The following is a 17,852-nucleotide window of genomic DNA, read 5'->3' as shown; positions in this document are numbered from 1 at the left end:
GTTCACGTTTATGGGTGGTATTGTTATATGTGCTTCGATGTTAGCTTTAATAAAACATCTTTTTGGCACCCTCTTCAGGATTTACTAATATCGATCTGTTAATGTTCCTAGCTTCCTGATTCTTGATTGAACTGTTGTTTCACTGTCTGTCATTCATATTTTTACTGCTGTTGACTTCAGTAGACTTAAGCCATCTGGCATGAAGTTCTGTCAGTGTTATTCCTGTATAACATTGACAGAACTTCAAGTCCTGGTAGCTTGTCTGCATTGCTAAGAGAACTTCATCTTGGACTTACAATTACCCTAGGTCCCTTTCATTCTCCACCACTTATGATGGGCATAATCAAATAATTAATTGATTATTTCAATATATAGTGTACACTGCATATTGTGATCACAGATAATGTTATCATTTGTGTAATGTTATGACTTCTATGAAGCCATGATAAGGCATGTACTAATACATAAAAAATAAAATAAATAAATAAAACATTTATTGTAATCAGTGCTTTGGTTTATATTATCACTTGCAGTTTATGTGCATGTAAGTGATTATGTAATAACCAGATTTGTTTTTGAACTCAGAATTGAGCCTGGATTTTTGGTTTAAATAAGTTTATAACATGACCATGGATGGCCAATACTGCAGGAGATGTCAAGCTGTGCCACTGGATAGATCTTGTTGTGTCACAAGGTCTTCCGTGGTCGAGTTATAAACTTTACCCTAAACCAAAAATCCATGCCCAAAGATGGATTTCAATACAGAAATCTGAAACGTAACCAAATTATTTAGCTGTTTGGATCTATTGTAATAATTCTCCTCTTGTTCCAATAAACTAATTAAATACTGCACATGGAAAAGTTTCTTTACTATACCTACTTGGTAGTAATTCCACTTCAAATTTAATTACGAAAATTTAATTTTTTTTATGACTTTCTCGGAGAAATAGTGTATTTTATACAAATTAAAGTATTGATTTTTGTGCTTTCTTTCTGTTCACTTCCACCTTTTTATGTGCACATTTTGCTCTACATCACTAAACAATGCTGAACAGCTGCATTCTTATCTCATTGATTATTGTTGTCATTCAAGTTGAATCCTGTGATGATCACAATAAGCAGGATCCACTGTAGTGGATTATGTGCAAATTAGATGATTATGAAATTGAAAACAAGAATACTGAAGAATAAAAAAAAAAAGAAATTAAAAAAAAAATTTAGTGTAGGAATTTGATCTGATGTTATCAAAATTGTATATAAATAATATATAGAACTATTGCCTGGATGGTAACAGCACTTTATCTTTAGTTTTAATAGCACTGGATCATATCCTCTCTCTCTCTCTCTCTCTCTCTCTCTCTCTCTCTCTCTCTCTCTCTCTCTCTCTCTCTCCAATTTTCTTGTTGTCAATTTCATAACTGATTTGCATATAATCAATTATGAAAGTGGTGTAACTGATTATATCAATTGTGACTCTTGATCATGCCCATCATTACCACCACCTTAAATGTGATACTGTCCAATTGGTATGTTATTCTGGAATCATTGCTGCCAATATGCATTACCTTGCAGTTAACATTATTAAACTTCAGTTGCCACTTCTCAGCCCATCTGTCTTGTTGCAATAGTATTCCTTGATACTACTGTGAAAAGGTAAGATATACTACTGGTAGTACTGCATAGTTTGCTACTTCAGAGGAACGTTTGAGTACTTCTGTGAGAATAATGTATATGATGGGACATAGTGTTATTCATTACATGACTGTTGCATAACATTTTTTTTTTTTTAACTTTTGAATTTTTCTGAAATAGACTGAAATTTAAAATAATTTGGTATTTCCTTGAGTCAAAACTGTTTAGTGGTCCACCTCTTTACTGATGAAACATCAGTTTTTATTTGATTAATATTTACTCACATTTGTATTCAAAACTTTATCAATTTTGCCCCCTTTTTTTTAGAGCTCTCGTGCTTGTTAGCCATTCTAGAAGGTGAAACTATGATACTTTCAGAGGAATGTCGGACAGTATTAACTAAAAGAGTTGAAATGTTTGAATATGCTGCACAGGTAAGTCAAACAAACTTTACATTAATAAACATGAAATTATATTTTGTTTATTCTCATTTGGTAATATGTTTTATCACTTTGATTTATTTATTTCTAATGAATTAAGAGTTTTATTAGTGTTAATATTTTCCCACATCTGGGGTGGTGTTCCCAAAATTAATATATTGTAAATTTTATTTTTATAATAAAAATGAATGAAAATAAATTGACAAGTAATATTATAAAAACTGAAAATTTTTGAAGTTGCTTTCTGCAGTCTTTTGTAAATGTAATCCTGCCTTTTAGAGCTAATTCTAGCAAATTAAATTCTTTTATGTTTATTGTAAGTTTAAATCCTTAAGTTCATAAATTTTGATATTGGTTCTTAAATTTTTGGCATATCCTTAATTACTGTAATATTTTTTAAAATTTATTTCTTACTTTAATAATGGTTGTTACAAGTATAGTTGCTTCTTAAATTTATTTAAACTACTCACTTCCACAGCACTGGACATAAATTTGTTCCAACAATCAACTACCTACTGGCTGAAGGCAAATTTCTACATATCCATCCTGCAACCATCCTTCCTTAATTTGAATTTTTGTCCCCTCATGTGTGTGTGTGTAGTCCAAGCAAGAGGAAGGATACTATAAGCATTGAGGTTGCTCAATCCATTCAAAGTCATAAACATCTCAATCAGATCTTCTCTCAGATGCCTAGTTTCCAGATCCTGCTATTTGCAGAACTGAAGCCTTTCTTGGTAAGAGTGTCCTTTTGTTCCCTCACTAATCTCAAGGCACTTCTCTGCACCCATTCCAACCGATCGACATCTCTCCTAAAATGAGGCTTCCAGAACTGTATACAATACTTAAGATGTGGCCTTATCATTGACAAAATTCCATGAGCTGCCCCGGCAGCCTATGTGCACTGTTCAGAACACTTCATGTCCAACTGCACAATTACCCAAGTCTTCTTTGTTCTCCACTATGCCAGTTGTACTACACAATTGATATATTATTCGGGGGTTACTGCTACCCATGTGCAGTACCTTGCATTTGGAAGCTTGTGCGAAACGTCTACATCAGTATCATTAATAAATAAAGAAAACAACAGTGAACCTAGCACTAAACTCTGGGGGACTGCACTAATAATAGTCCAAGAATAGTAGTACCCATTGATAACCACTCTATCTTCTCCCAGTCAGCCATCTCTTTATCCATAGTGGTAACTTTTCCCCTAATGTCACACTGCTCCAATTTGTACAGCAGTTTTTTATTTGGAAGTGTCAAAAGCATTCTTGAAATCTAATTACATGGTGTCATTTTTTTTTTTTTTTTTTTTTTTATCTAGTTACCTTGTTGCTGTCATAGTATCCAATTATCTAGTTAGGCTTTAAAAGGTGAGGAAAAATGTAGTGTAAAAATACATGTGTAATAATAATAAACTCTCTAAAATCCAGCACCACTGGAGATCGAGAGTTGTCAGATTTAAAGTTTTCTGTATTTTAGAGAGGTGTACCTAGTGGTTGAGCAATTTTGGAGAAGCACACTTCACTGAATATTAAGGACTAACAACTGAACTTGCTGTAATCACTTATAATGACCAAATTTTGTTAGTGGTTAAAATGTAAATTTTAACAGTTCAATTTGTTAAATATGAACAAATGATAATAAATACAGTCACAGCCAGGAGCGGATTAAAGTCAGTTGAGGCCCCGGCCTCAGAAGAAAATATTGGGCCCCTTAAAAAAAGAGAGAGAGATAGGGAAAATAAAAATACACGTTAACCATTTTTTTAAATAAATAAAAAATGTTATGTACTATTAATGTTTTATTTCCAATAAAATTTGAATATAATATATGTATAATATAATTAATAATAGCATAATAATAATCAAAGTTTTGAACTAATATGTTCAACTAATTTGTTGGGGTTTTGCGTGCACCCGCCGTTAAATCCGCCTCTGGTCACAGCAAATGTCAGAATATTAGTGGATGTGCTTCAGAGAAAAAATACTTTCATAATGGAGAGTAAGAAAAAATTAACTATTCTTCTTCAAGAATAATTATAATGAGGCAGCCTTTGTCAGTTTTCATGACATTTTGCTCTTAATAATGTACTGTGAAGAAATTCAATTGATTTCTTACATGTAATAATAAAAATAGATAAATTTAATTTTTTCTGCTAGTACTGTTGGCTGTGTACTGTTGTCATTCTGTTGGCCCTCTCTTCCCTAGTATTAACAAAGAGCTGAAAGCCAAGTGTGTGACCTTGAGCTGCCTGTTTTTCTCCCTACTTTAGTCATGTACTAGTGAGCTGTATGCTTATTTATAATAGTGGCAAAAAAAAAAAAACACCTTGGTTGTGTGGATCTGTTGTTTGTGCACATCAGTAAGTTGCTGTTTATAAAAGAGATTAACTATAGATTTAATGAGCCATATTTTTCAAGCTATACCACACCGGACATTTTCAATCTCCCTTTGTTCTCAGCTGTCCTAAATTGACAGAGTCACCAGCTCAAACTAGTGCCATATGATCAGCTAAAGCTATGTGGCCTTGGAGAAATTATAAGATGTGTACAGAACTACCTTCCTTTCATTCGCTTTTGTGGCCAACAAAATTTAAACGACGTTGATAATGCAGTAGTCTTAATTCTCACAGCAGAATAGACTTGCCTTTGTAACAGATTGCCCTTGTATAGCACGACTTTCCAACAGATTTACTTGCCAAAAGTTTAACAATCTATTTGTTTAAATGACTGGTATGAGAGCGTTTCTGAGACAAACCAGATAACTTTAGCTGTATCACAACTTTTAAAACTCAGATTTCATATACCCATGAGAATTCACATTGAGCAGCTTTACAACTTTCGCATTACATTTTGCATGCATGTTGCCACTACAGCTCACCTGCTGTCTGGTGAGGGACCAGTTGGTCCTGAAACAGGATGTCATAGCAGTCTCATCTTCTAAAAAAAATAGCCAGTTAGCCTTTTGGCAAAGCCTTATATTTGGAAGTACAGTAGTGCAATACCAGGGCAACTCATTGTCATGTCTATGCAGTTTAAACTGTTTTTGCAGTCAAAGATTTAAAGGACAAAATAGTAAGTATCTTATAAAGAGAGAAACATCATCCTTTATTTCATGGATTCTTAAAGACAATTGCAATCTTTCCTGTGAGTACCAGATTGCTTTGTTAATATTTCCAGATTATAAAAGTTAACTTTCTTTGTAAAATATTCCAGATTTTAAAAAATTCTGGATTGTGAAGTGCTGGATATGAGTTTTCTGTAATTTGTAAATATATTGATGTTAATTCATTTCTTTCTAACAATAAGCACATGTCTTTTATTCAAGATTAAGATTTTATACTTGGTGTATAAGTCAACCTTAAATTTTAGATGGTTTTTTTTTTTTTGCATTTATTTAAAAATCATAAGCTTCTACTTCTTTTCATGACCTCACCTTGTATTCTTATTTTTAGGTGATGTCAGCTGAAACAGTTGAAGAATTATTAAGACAAGTTGCTAGTTCACCTGCAAGAAATTACTTTATTGTAGTTGCACTAGGAGTATTAGGGGTCATTTTTATTGGGGGACTATTTTGTGGACGAGTAACTAAACGAGTACCAGTTTCTGTGAAAAACAAATGAAGTAGATGTCTTTCATATTTTCCCTGTACAGTACTCCAACATCATCATCATCGCCATCGTCATCAAAAGAACCTTCCACTATAATTTATGGTGGAACGAAGTTTTCCACTGTAAATTTTTGTATCATATGTTGTGTGGTTTTTTTTTTTTTGGTTTTTTTTCCTCCTTTCCTTTTTTATTTCATTTCATTTTTTTATTTTGTTCTGGCATTTTATTGAAAATGTATAAACAATTTCTGAAAATTATAGGCATCTTGTCAAAGATGCCTAGCAAAACCCTACATTAATGTATGGTATGTAAATGCTTGTTAGATAATGTTTTTATATATTATATAAATTGCTTAAGACAGTAATCTCTATGCATTATTTGCACTGCATTTAAATTAAAATAAGTTTTGTACTGGGGGGGGGGGTCTTTTCCTTTTGAACACTCATTTAACTTAATTTGTGCAATGTTTGTACAGTGTTTTTTTTTTTTTTTTTTATAATGCCGAATGCCTCATTAACTTGAAATCAACTTGTGTAATTATATATCTGTAGAAAGAAAGAAAACAAAATTGCTAAGTATATATATTTATATAATAATCTGAAAGAAAAAAACCCACGAGATAATGTCATAAAATTATGCCTTTTACAAACTTTTATTTGTTCACTGATGGGAATGCCCCAATTAAATGTAGATTATAATATAAAATATTCTTGTTTTAGATTTGTAATAAATATAAGATCATGTATGGAAGCAACTTTTCATTTCTGAATAGCAATTAGTAATCAATTTAATGCTTTATTGCCATACAAAGGTTTCTTAATTTATTATAAGTTGTGGCTTTTCTGTGATAAATGGTATTTGGTTAAACAATCTTCAGTAGAAATGAATTTTTTCTGAATAGTTTAACTCTAAAAAGTTTTGGATGAGTTTCATCTTGAGGGGAAAACTGCCTCCTCCCTTCAGGACTACTTGAAATGTTTACCCAATTACTTGTATACAGTTTGTACATTTAACTAATACGATTAAGTAATTTGTTTTACAGACTTCTTCAGCAGGTGCATCATAATATCCTAGAAACAAAAACAAAAGGACTTAAAATAGCTGTTAAAAGTTGAGCATATATAGTCTCTTCTTCAATTTCACTCTCATTGGTTATTCTTTAATTAGAGAAGTTTAGGCATAAAAAAATTCTGTACAGCTACATGTTCCTTCAGAAAATACATTGCATGCATGTGTTAATTTTCTTTAGAGCTTTGGTTTCAGCTTTGATATCACCCACTTCACAGGGCAAAGATTTGGCTGTGAGGTAATCAAGAAATACTTAATTTTTTGGGTCACAAAGATGCTATTACTGAAGAAATTTTTTTTTGTTATCCAATATGGTGTCAGAATTAAGGTGGGAAAAATTATAAAGTGAACTGTTTTAAACTGTTTCTTTTCTTTTTTTCAAGAAACTGGTTGGTGACCAATGTATTACGATACGTCTGCATGCATGACTTTGTTTAACTCACTTTGCTAGAGGGTTAGTAATAACATTTTTTTTCTTTTAAATCCTTGTATTCTAAAATATTTAAGCTCTCAGGAGCCACTTTTATCAGATTTGGATATTACTTTTTATAACTTTGTGCATATTGAATAACATTGTTGATTGAATTTCTCTCATACACTAACTTTTAAAGTGTTCTTTTTTAACAATACTTTCCATGCTGGATCTAATGTGTGTTCCAGTACATTACATAGGACTTGACGCATGAAGCATAAAGATACTGTGTGTGTGTGTGTGTGTGTGTGTGTGTGTGTGTGTGTGTGTGTGTGTGTGTGTGTGTGTGTGTGTGTGTGTGTGTGTGTGTGTGTGTGTGAAGATATTTTTCTTGTTATCCAATATGGTGTCAGGATTAAGGGGGGAAAATTATAAAGTGTACTGTTTTAAACCTTTTTTTTTTTTTCAAGAAACTGATTGGTGACCAGTGTATTACAATACATCTGCATGCATGACTTTGTTTAATTCACTTTGTTAGAGGGTTAGTAATAATTTTTTTTTTTCTTTTAAACGTGTGTGTGTGTTGGGGGGGGGGTATTGTTATTAGCATAAATAATGCAAGGAAGCAAGCTTATTTAGCATCAGCAAAAAAAAAAAAAAAAATGCTTTTACCTCATCTATCCATCATTCCCTCTAATAATGTGTCTAATTCTTTAAATTTATTCAAACTAGCCACCTCCACAACACCAGATGGAAGTTAGTTCCAACAATCACACTCTCTGGCTCAAAGCAAATTTTTGCATATCTGTTCTGCAACCATTCATTCTCAATTTAAATTTGTGTCCCCTTATGTGTATCATCTGAGCAAGAGTTAAGGTGCCATCTACATTTAATTTACTCAGTCTATTTTAAGGCTTGAATACTTCCCCCTCTCAGATGCCTATTTCCAGATACTGCGATTTGCAGAGCTGAAATCTTTTATGGTAATAGTTCTCTTTTGTGTCCTTGGCTAATCTTATTGCTCTTTTCTGCACTTATTTCAACAGATCCACAGGTTTCTTCAAATAAGGCTTCCAGGCTATATGCAGTACTCAAGATGAGGCCTAACCATATCCTATACAATGGAACAAACATCTTGTCCCTGCTGGCAGAATTCCTGTATATCATTGGCAGAACCCCATGAACTGTCCTAGCAGTATGTCTATACACACAGATACACACTTCATTATTGTTAAGAAATAAATTATTTCATAATAATTATGAAGTGGCATATATGTTGTGATCTTTCTATTCATGCTTACACATTCCTTTCATTAATCAAGCACTTAATGGGATGTACTGACTCCATTTATGAAGCAGTATTCTTTAAGAAATGGATTACAAAATCTTCTAGATTGCAAGGTAAGTTTTCTAAATTTTTTTTTTTAATTTCTAGTGTACAGTAATTTTAAATCCATTTTATTACTTTTTTTAATGCATTTTTTGATCAAAAATATTATGGTAATAACTTTCTATAGAATGCAGGTCTTTATTCCCAGGATAGGAGCAGTGAATTTCACATACTATTAGTATTATGGCCTTCTTTCAAAATATATGCATGCAGTTTTAAATGACTTGCATTGTGGATGATATTTTTTTTTAACATAATTGAAAAAGGCTGATTAAAGTTACAAAGACACAAGTCACTGGGCCAGCAAAACATAGAAGTATGCCTCGAAGTGATAGATTACATACTACATTCTTTACTGATTAGCCACTTCTGCACAAAGATTTCTATAAACTGAGCTAAAATAAAATGACCCCTTTCTTATTTTAGGAAACTGCTTTGTTAACATAAGATTATATTTGCTATGAGAGCTATACTGCATGCATATATTTCTGTCTGTGTCCTGTGTGTGTCTAGTTGAACTGGAAGAATTCTAAAAATAGTTGTCCTCCAATATTTTCTTTGACAATAATAAGAATACTTAACATATGTTCCGCATTTTTGGATGGTAGTGGCTTACTGCAGTTAGTTATTCTTTTTTCATTTATCAAACATTAAATCAAAATAGAGTGAGAAAAATTCAAAATTATGATATTACCATTTGTCAGATTTTTTAACACTACTGTTTGCTTTGAAACAAAGTTCTCTCAAACTTTTGGAGAAAACAAGAGTAGCTTTTAATTGACTTAAGGTTTTAAGAATAACACTTCACATACATATTGAACAAAATTATCACTTTATTGGTTCCAAGTAAACAGATTGAATTATTTACAATGATATTCCATCTTAAAACCTTAATTAATAATTCCCGTGTATGCCTTTCACCCAACATATTTATATCATTAGCAGTGGCCAGAAAAGGTTAGTTTTTTTTTAGTGTGTGACCACTTCAGATCACACATAAGGGAAGTAACAAAAAGGACAGCTTCTGGAATTAAACATTGGTGTAGCTGTAATTCTAGGAGGTCTTAGCCAACATCCACTGGACATATCAATTAACTAACCCTAAAAATCATTCACGCATGAAGAGTGGACCAACTGGATGGAGGCACCAACAGGACAAATGAAGCAACTAACAATTTGACAAGCGTGCAAATGGGTGAAACATGAGAGTTATTGAAACACGAGGCCAGTTATCTTTTAATAAATTTGTAATGGGCAATTCCAGTTTAATGTTTAATGATGGTACCGAAGATTTTTACGCTCTTTGAAGAATGCAAATGTTCAGACCATAATATTAGTAATAGATAAGTGTGGTAGTTATACAATGAAATTTTGGCATTCTATAATGAATAAAAGCGTTGTTCTTCACTGATAAGCACTTATAAATCTCTTTTCAAATATATATAACAAAATATTTTTCTTCCAAAACTTGCCTTCTGAAATGTGAGGTTGTCTTGTCATCTGGATTTTATTATTACCCTTTAGTAGGGTCCACCAACCCTTTCCTGAGAAATAGTGTCTAAGAACTATTTTATTGACTGAATAACAAGTGCCTGTTTCTGTAAAAATACAAATGGCTTATAGTGGACTATTTTTATCCATCTAAGTTGAATAAATATATTGATATATTTTGGAAAATATTAAGTAGCTTATGTGGCAAAAGGGAAAGAAATATTTGAAATGATGCATTATTTATCATATTTTCTGGTGTATAAGATACTGCTTATAAAAAGTATGCTCTAAATTATATCACATTTTACACAAGGAAGATTTAAGGCCAAATATACTAGGTATCTTGGGAGGTAGGGCGGGTGGAGTTCTATTCTGGTTAAATGTCAAGTGCACAAATTAAGTAGATATCTCACTTAATAGATATGTGCAAACAAATAAATACTATTTTATTAATCTGTATTAAAAATTTTGTAAATTACAATAATTATACAGTACTCACCTTTCAAAGCCATAATGGTTAGATATTGAAGTGATTAAAAGGGTGAAAGAATTAATTGTGTGATTCCATATTTTTAGTTTAGCCAAGGAAACTTATCTAATGTTAAGATACCACATGCTAGAAATTTCAGTCGGATCATAGGAGGCATTGAGAAGTTGTAAATAGTTCTTTTGAAAAGTTTCGATGGCTGGCAATTCGTATATTTCTAAGTTGTTAGCTAACTTAACTTTCTTACCTGTATTATGTGGCAACTGCTTGTTTTATTGTATTTTAATGGAAAAGGATTGATTAGCTTATGCTAAAAATTGACTTTACATTTAACTTGTTTAATGATGACAAAGCTTGGACGATTAGAAAGGCATTTAATAATTGATTATAAAGCCTTCTCCCTCCCACCTCCAATTTGAAATTTGTGGTGTAAATAAAATGTATTTGCCCGTGATTAGGTTTCTTGAAAATTTTGAGTTTGGAGAACATTATTAGTCCTTGTAATGGTAAAGGTGAGGAAATTAATGCTATTGTCATTTACTCTTTCCATGGTACATTTAAGTCTACAGTGGAAGAGATTAACTTTACAGAATAATACTGACAATAATTTAACTATTGATTTTTCAGATAATTAACACATCATCAGTGAACTAAATAAGTAATGTAATGTTAGGTTGTAATGTGTTTTCTTCAACCTAAAAGCCATATATATATATATTTGAAGTGGGGGGGAGGGGAGGGAGCTGAAATGCAATACTTATATCGATATGGCTGTTCATAGATATTAATTGATAATTCTTGATAGAGGGTACTGACTAACATTTCTAATTGAATCGGTATTAAGTGAAATGTGTTTTCTCATATATGGCAATAGAAATGGAGACTTATACAAAAATTTCTTTTGTGTTTAAAACTAATAGGGTAGTTAAAATTAGTTTATAACTATAAAATATAATTAAATGAAGCAAGTCTTGAGATTGTCCAGAGGAGGAATAAAAAAAAAATAAATTTATGACTGCCTCCAGTTGAACCACATCACCCACCTAGACGAAACTCACAACACTTTCCAAACACAGTCTGCTATTAAATTATTAACCCATTGTTGATTGTTTTTCACTTGAGTAACTGCTTTTGAAGGTAATTTTTTTGCCACCTCTTATAGGGTGATGTGGTTCAACTGGAGCTGAACCACATCACCCTATAAGAGGTGATGACCTGACTTCTAATCACGAAAAATCTTATCTTGTATGTAATTTCCCATGATTCCAGCAAGCTAAATTAAGCTTGAGATATCCCTGTGTTCTTTTTATGAACAGCATCATATACAGGTAGTTCTCGACTTTACGAGTTAATCTGTTCCTAGTGCACGCTTGTAAAGCGAAAACTCAAAGCGGGAATTTATTTCCCATGGGGGTTACGTTATCAACGATGAAATCAGTTAGCTAATTAGTTTGTTTAAACAATGATTGATTTATCCAAAGAAACGAAAATGTAGCCTGTAAAATCAAGCAAATAATAATAATAGGAAATTATTTATGATACTACATAAATAACTTTTATGTTGAAGATAAAGAATGTTTATTCTTCATCATTATCATCGACTAAATGCACACTTGTTGATCACTCATTATTGGCTCGGCACCCGTTGGTTTGTTGCACAAGGAATCGTCTTCTTCAGAAATGCTTCAAAGGTATTTATTTCCAAGATAATCTTTTCTTTTCTTTATAAATTTCGATAGCATGCATAAGCATTTTTTAACGGAACACACAAATTGCAACTAACACGATTTGCGTGGAGTAACAAGTTTACGAAACTTAAAAAAAAAAAAAAAAAGGAATGAAGAGAAGATTCTGAAAATTTATTTGTTTTTTATATGATTGAATGTCAGTAAAGGGCAAACACATTTCATCATAATAACGTAAAAACCCACACAATTCTAGCTATCGGTATTTTCACAAATGCAATAACATCGAGTTTACTACCCATTTATAATCGCTTGCAGTAACAAACAAGCCCAATAAACCGGAAAGTGCAAATTGTTTTTATTATTTTATGGTCGTGACTTCCAGAAATGTACTTTCAAAAAATATCACAAAGCCATTCAAAATTGGTTCTTATAACATATGATATGAAAGTGTAGTGCTTTTAATGATTTGAATTGGTAACTAATACAATTTACACTATAAAAACTACCTTTTAGGGAGTTATGTAGCGAAAATTTGAACTTCTGAGGTTGTGAAATGAATTACTAGAAAACTGTTATTGGGTTCACATTACGATATTTTTGCGATACAATGGTAACGGATTAATATCGTAAAGCGATGTACACTGTATTGTATAGCTACATGTGTGGTTTGAAGTGCAGTATTTATGAATGTTTAGCATTCATTTTTTGCAATTAATGTTCATATTTTTGATTTTGTTGATACTTGATACTTAAAAAAAAAAAACTCAAAAGCGGGAAGTACCACTGAAAAAGAACATCAAGGTATACCAGGCTTAAGTTTTTAATATAATTTTATTTCGCATATGACACGAAATAAAAATAATTAAAATATAAGTAAGAGTAAATTGTGTTTTTTAAAGTGAGTACCTGCAACAATTTTCTATCCTGAAAATTGTCTTCTTTTTTACATACATATTTTACATACCAGATAATGTGATACATTTAATCTTTTAAGTTTAGTGGATAGTTGTTGCTATAAAATAATCCAGTAGGTTTTTAAATCATATGAACATATCAGTAGAGATGCAAGTTGTGCCTTCACTGTTTAGGCTTTTTTCAGTATTTCACTTGTTCATTAAGTCTAAACTAGATCATCCTTAAAATAGAAACTGTAAGAAAAGAGGTTTTAAAATGCAAATGTCTTTTTATTATGATTAAAATCCTCAATATTTAGTGGAGAGTTATAGTATAGCATTCTCCTTTTTTTAAGTGATGTGAGATCATGCCATTTATTATTTATAATTCAAATCAGTTTGAACTATCCATTATAATGAGAAACTTAAATAATTTTTATGTTGTAACATAAAAGATCCATTGTAACAATAAATACTGCTGAAACAGTGTTATACATGTATTACTTTTAAAAGGTTAATTGCAATGTTGCAGCAGTTCATAAGAATGTTGCGTGAAAAAGTAGTCAATGCTTTAAAAACTTTAGATAAATTTGAATGTGTGCCCAGCTAGCACATCACAGTGTACTATTTGGGAACAAAATCATGAATAGTTATGGTAACAGTGAGTTTCTTTGATCACACATCCTTTCTTTAGCCTGTAATAAATTTCCCTTAACAGAAATTAATTTTTAGTGTAAAAGTTCCTGTACAGTGAACTTTGGAGAGCAATAATTTTTTGAATCATTTTGTTCTAATGAATGTTGCTTAATTATATCTTAAAAAGACCTGTTATTTATTTAGACAAGTTCTACATTTTTCAGTCACAGAGGAGTATTTCCACTCTACAGGACTTTTGACTTAGTGGACTTTGGATTTATGCATTAAGGAATTCCCCAAAAAGTAGAAAGTTGAGTTCATTATAACAGGGGAGGCATAGAGTTATGTTCATGGAGTTCAGGGCTCAGATTTATTTTTCGATATTTTAACACCTTTTACATTTATAATTCCATTGTTTTTATTATAAAATTGTTTTATTTTTTTTTTTTTATTATAAACCTTTATAAGCAGTTAAAAATATTAAAAAGAAATAAGCCAAAAATCTAAAGTCTCTAGATAGGCACAATGAATACAATGCAAGCAACTATTTTGCATCAGTTGGGAGTGGAAGAGGAGAAGATAATCATTATAATATATTTCAGCGCAATTCCAAAATCTGAGTATAAAGTCCAAACCTGCATACCATGCCCCTAAAAGAACAACTTATACCTTAGGAAATTTTAATAAACATATTCAAATATGCAGTACAAATGGATATAAATTCTTTTTATTTTTCACTTATCAATACAAAATCCTAATTTAATTTGATCTAAAATTACCGATTGTAGTTTGAAATAAAGTTTAATTAATCAAAAACAGAAGCAGTAATTCTAGAGTTTCCCCCCAAACAAGTAACATTTCAGTTTTGCTTGAGAAATGTTTCCGTAAGAAGGGATCATGATTGCATTTAGCAGTTATGAAAGCTTGAACCATGCATGATCCACATAGAATGTTTGTTACTAACATGTCGCACCTAATTCTTAAAGTGGTTGTATTACATTTTAAAAGTACTTCTTTTCATAGTTGATTCAGTTAAAATATGTGAACAGCAGAATATCGAGGATATTGGCTTGTACAAAAATGCAGTATGTTTCTTGTTTTTGTGTGCTAATTGAAAGCTTAAAATGCAGAAGTCCCGTTATAACATTATTTCACTCAGAAGAATGAATAAATTTAATAAAATTGGTGATAAAAATATTTCTTGTGATCAACTGTAGTCCCATTGTTTACAATGTTTAAAAATTTCTGTTCAAAATGGAAAAAGATTGTAATATACATAACCATTTACAATTGTCCACTTATGTGTGATATATGATAGTTTCAAAGAGAGTAAGAGAGGGAGATATTAAATTGAAGATGTGGCTCTTCGTGTGTGATCATCATTCGTTCTTTGATTTCAGTGTTTTGAATTTTTATGCCGTAATCAACCACTCGATAACTTGTATTTACATTTTGTAGTTTAAGGAGTATTTTTCCTACATAGAACATAGTTCCCTGATAATAATTTCCTTGAATGAAATTCATACTTATTAAACTTCCCCAACAAAGTAGCGAAATATTAATTTTCGTTGACAGCCATTTACAACTTATTATAAAATAACTTCGTTTAGCTTTTCTCATTTTACATTCTTCTTCAGAAAACCCTAATTGGTACAGGCACAGGATACTTGTAGTTTAACTGCAACCATTAAAACTTAATGTTGTGGGTGTATATATATATATATGTATGTATATATATGTATGTATACATATATATATATATATATATATATATATATATATATAATTCACACTGATATTGGTGGGGGGGGAGAACATAGTATAATAGCAAAATTTAGAATGACAACTGGCATATATAAACATAACTTTGCCTCAAATATTCAGCTTGTAAACGATATCTGTGTAAATAAATCAGCGTATTGATTGTCAACAGATGGCAATATGTTTTGCTTCAGAAAGAGGAACATCGCTAGAATGAATACAACAGTAAAATAAATATTCACTTTTTGATTGAAACTTTCTGAAGAGAGAGAGAAGGGAAGGGAATCATTTTTTGGAGATAAAAACTGTGTTCTGTTGCCATAATTCAATGTTATGTGATTAGTCTTATCTTTAAATCATAATTTACCACTCATTTGATAGAAATGGCATTTCTTATTGAAGGTTTGTGTGTTCATTGCAGATAACAGGAAAATTTGAACATATACTTGTCTGACAGGCTAAAAATTATGGTGAATCTATAAGAGTAGGGATCCATGAATGAAGAAAGATATTTGCACCTGGGACAGATTCACTATCTGAGTTTAGTGAGTTATGGAGTTTTCAGCTTAAATAAATGCTGGTTAGTTGGAGTTTACATTGCAATATCATGGTATGTTTGTTAATAACTTTTGGTCTACCACAGCTGTTTTATAGAAAAACAACCTTGGTAATTAACTAATTGATATCAAAATAGAACTCTTCCTTTCCTGATAAAAATTAACTCTGTATTATAACCGTGTTTAAGGAAATGTGTTTTGGTTATGTTCTGTTACATTATATTAATTACTTAAATGGCAGTCAATTAAATTGCCCATTTAGATTACTCTTGATAGTCAAGTAAATACAAAATATGGTAAACTCTCATTATAACACTTTCTGAGGGACTGTGCCCCAAAGATTCTGAACATGATTGATGTAATCAGAATCCTCTTTTTGAAGGCTATTTTTCATTAATATTTTGGTAGAGAGGAGAGAGTTTCCAGTGTTTATGAAGCAATGGTTTATATTAAGTTGAAAGTAAAGTTGAAAGTAAAGTTTAACCACTTAATATGTTATGCTTGCTTTTTTTGACACCTTCATTCCCCTCCCCAACTTTTTTTTTTTTTGTTGCTTTTTTGCTTTAAAAGGAAATTTTTAAAAAGGTTTTATTAAACTGAATATATCTTGAGTATTACTGTATAAACATGATAAATAGCATTAATATAATAACTGTTGTCGTTAATGAAATCTATTAGTTAAGGAAAGCAGATGAGTAACATTGGATTAAAAAAAAAGCTGAGGAGAGCATGCAAATGCATTGATGAATAGCTAGACATTGATTTGTAAAGTGGAACCTATCTACCCTCAGAATGTAAATATAAAATAAATGTCACCTGCACTGGAGACAATTTCTGCAAAGTACACAAAACTGCACAATTAACAGTTCCTAGAATTTTATCTCTGTTGTCCCTATTATTCCTTTTTGGGACTTTAAAAAGGGGGGAAGCAATATAAGTGGCTAAGTGTTTAAATGGGAACACTGTTAAAAAAAGTTCATTGTACTTCATCAGATTGCCCATGGAACTAGAAGAAAAGGGCATGATAGAGCTGTAAACAGGAGTGTTATAATAGAAGTTTACTGTATTTGTAAATTAGGTTAACTTCTTTTCTCTTTAATAAGGTTCCTAGAATGTTTTTGAATTGACATTGCTCATTAATAATTGATATGAGAGTCCAAGCATTGTTCGAGTGCTGGTTTTATTTTCTAATATACAACTTAAACTGTAAGTCATAAGCAAAAAAAAAAAAAAAAAAAAAACTGACATTAAAGTTATCAATTTTAATGTGGCTTTGAAAGTCATATCATCCAAAATATGGATATAATTTCTAATTGTAATTTCTTTGGAGTTCCCAGATTTAGATTTTTTTTCTACAGTATAACAATATAATGGTCGATAGCTCAACAAAGTGTGGTGTAAATTATGTTTTTTAAACAAACTTCATAAATTGCATGGTCTGACATTTGCATCAAACTATGTAATGCTAATATAGGACTGCATTTTAATATCTGGATAATTTATATGTAACATTAGCAATTTTAATAATAATTTTAAATGTTTTAAATTGTCTTTTGATGGTTTGATATAGACTTATATAAGATATGCAGTTCTATACAGGGTGTTTCAAAAATGATGGTCAATAACATAAAGGTGAAAAGTACAAACTAAAATAAGAAAAGAAGTCCCAGTGAATATTGGGCTGCAAATGAACTGTTTTCAAGATAATGCACATTTTCTGTTAAGATCTGCCACTGACAATGGGAGCACTAGTTTAGTAAAAAGCTGTGAATCCTTTGCTAAGA

The 17,852-nt window shown here is 31.2% G+C and overlaps 1 protein-coding gene across 1 annotated transcript in view; it reads left to right on the top strand.

Moving 5' to 3' along the window:
* The window catches only part of Glg1 (Golgi apparatus protein 1), a 187,943-nt gene extending 182,107 nt beyond the window's left edge, over positions 1–5,836 (top strand). The window contains exons 22-23 of the mRNA XM_090378712.1: positions 1,960–2,066; positions 5,530–5,836. Of these exons, the coding sequence (XP_090234838.1) occupies positions 1,960–2,066; positions 5,530–5,697 (275 nt within the window). The 3' untranslated portion in view covers positions 5,698–5,836. The remainder of the gene's footprint in view (positions 1–1,959; positions 2,067–5,529) is intronic.
* Positions 5,837–17,852: the final 12,016 nt, after the last annotated feature.

The sequence above is a fragment of the Mastigoproctus giganteus genome, chromosome 7, assembly GCF_048544385.1.
Source record: "Mastigoproctus giganteus isolate SK-2022 chromosome 7, ASM4854438v1, whole genome shotgun sequence".
Lineage (NCBI taxonomy): Eukaryota > Metazoa > Arthropoda > Arachnida > Uropygi > Thelyphonidae > Mastigoproctus > Mastigoproctus giganteus.
Note: the sequence above shows the minus strand (reverse complement) of the source record. Positions and strands in the feature narration are given on the sequence as shown.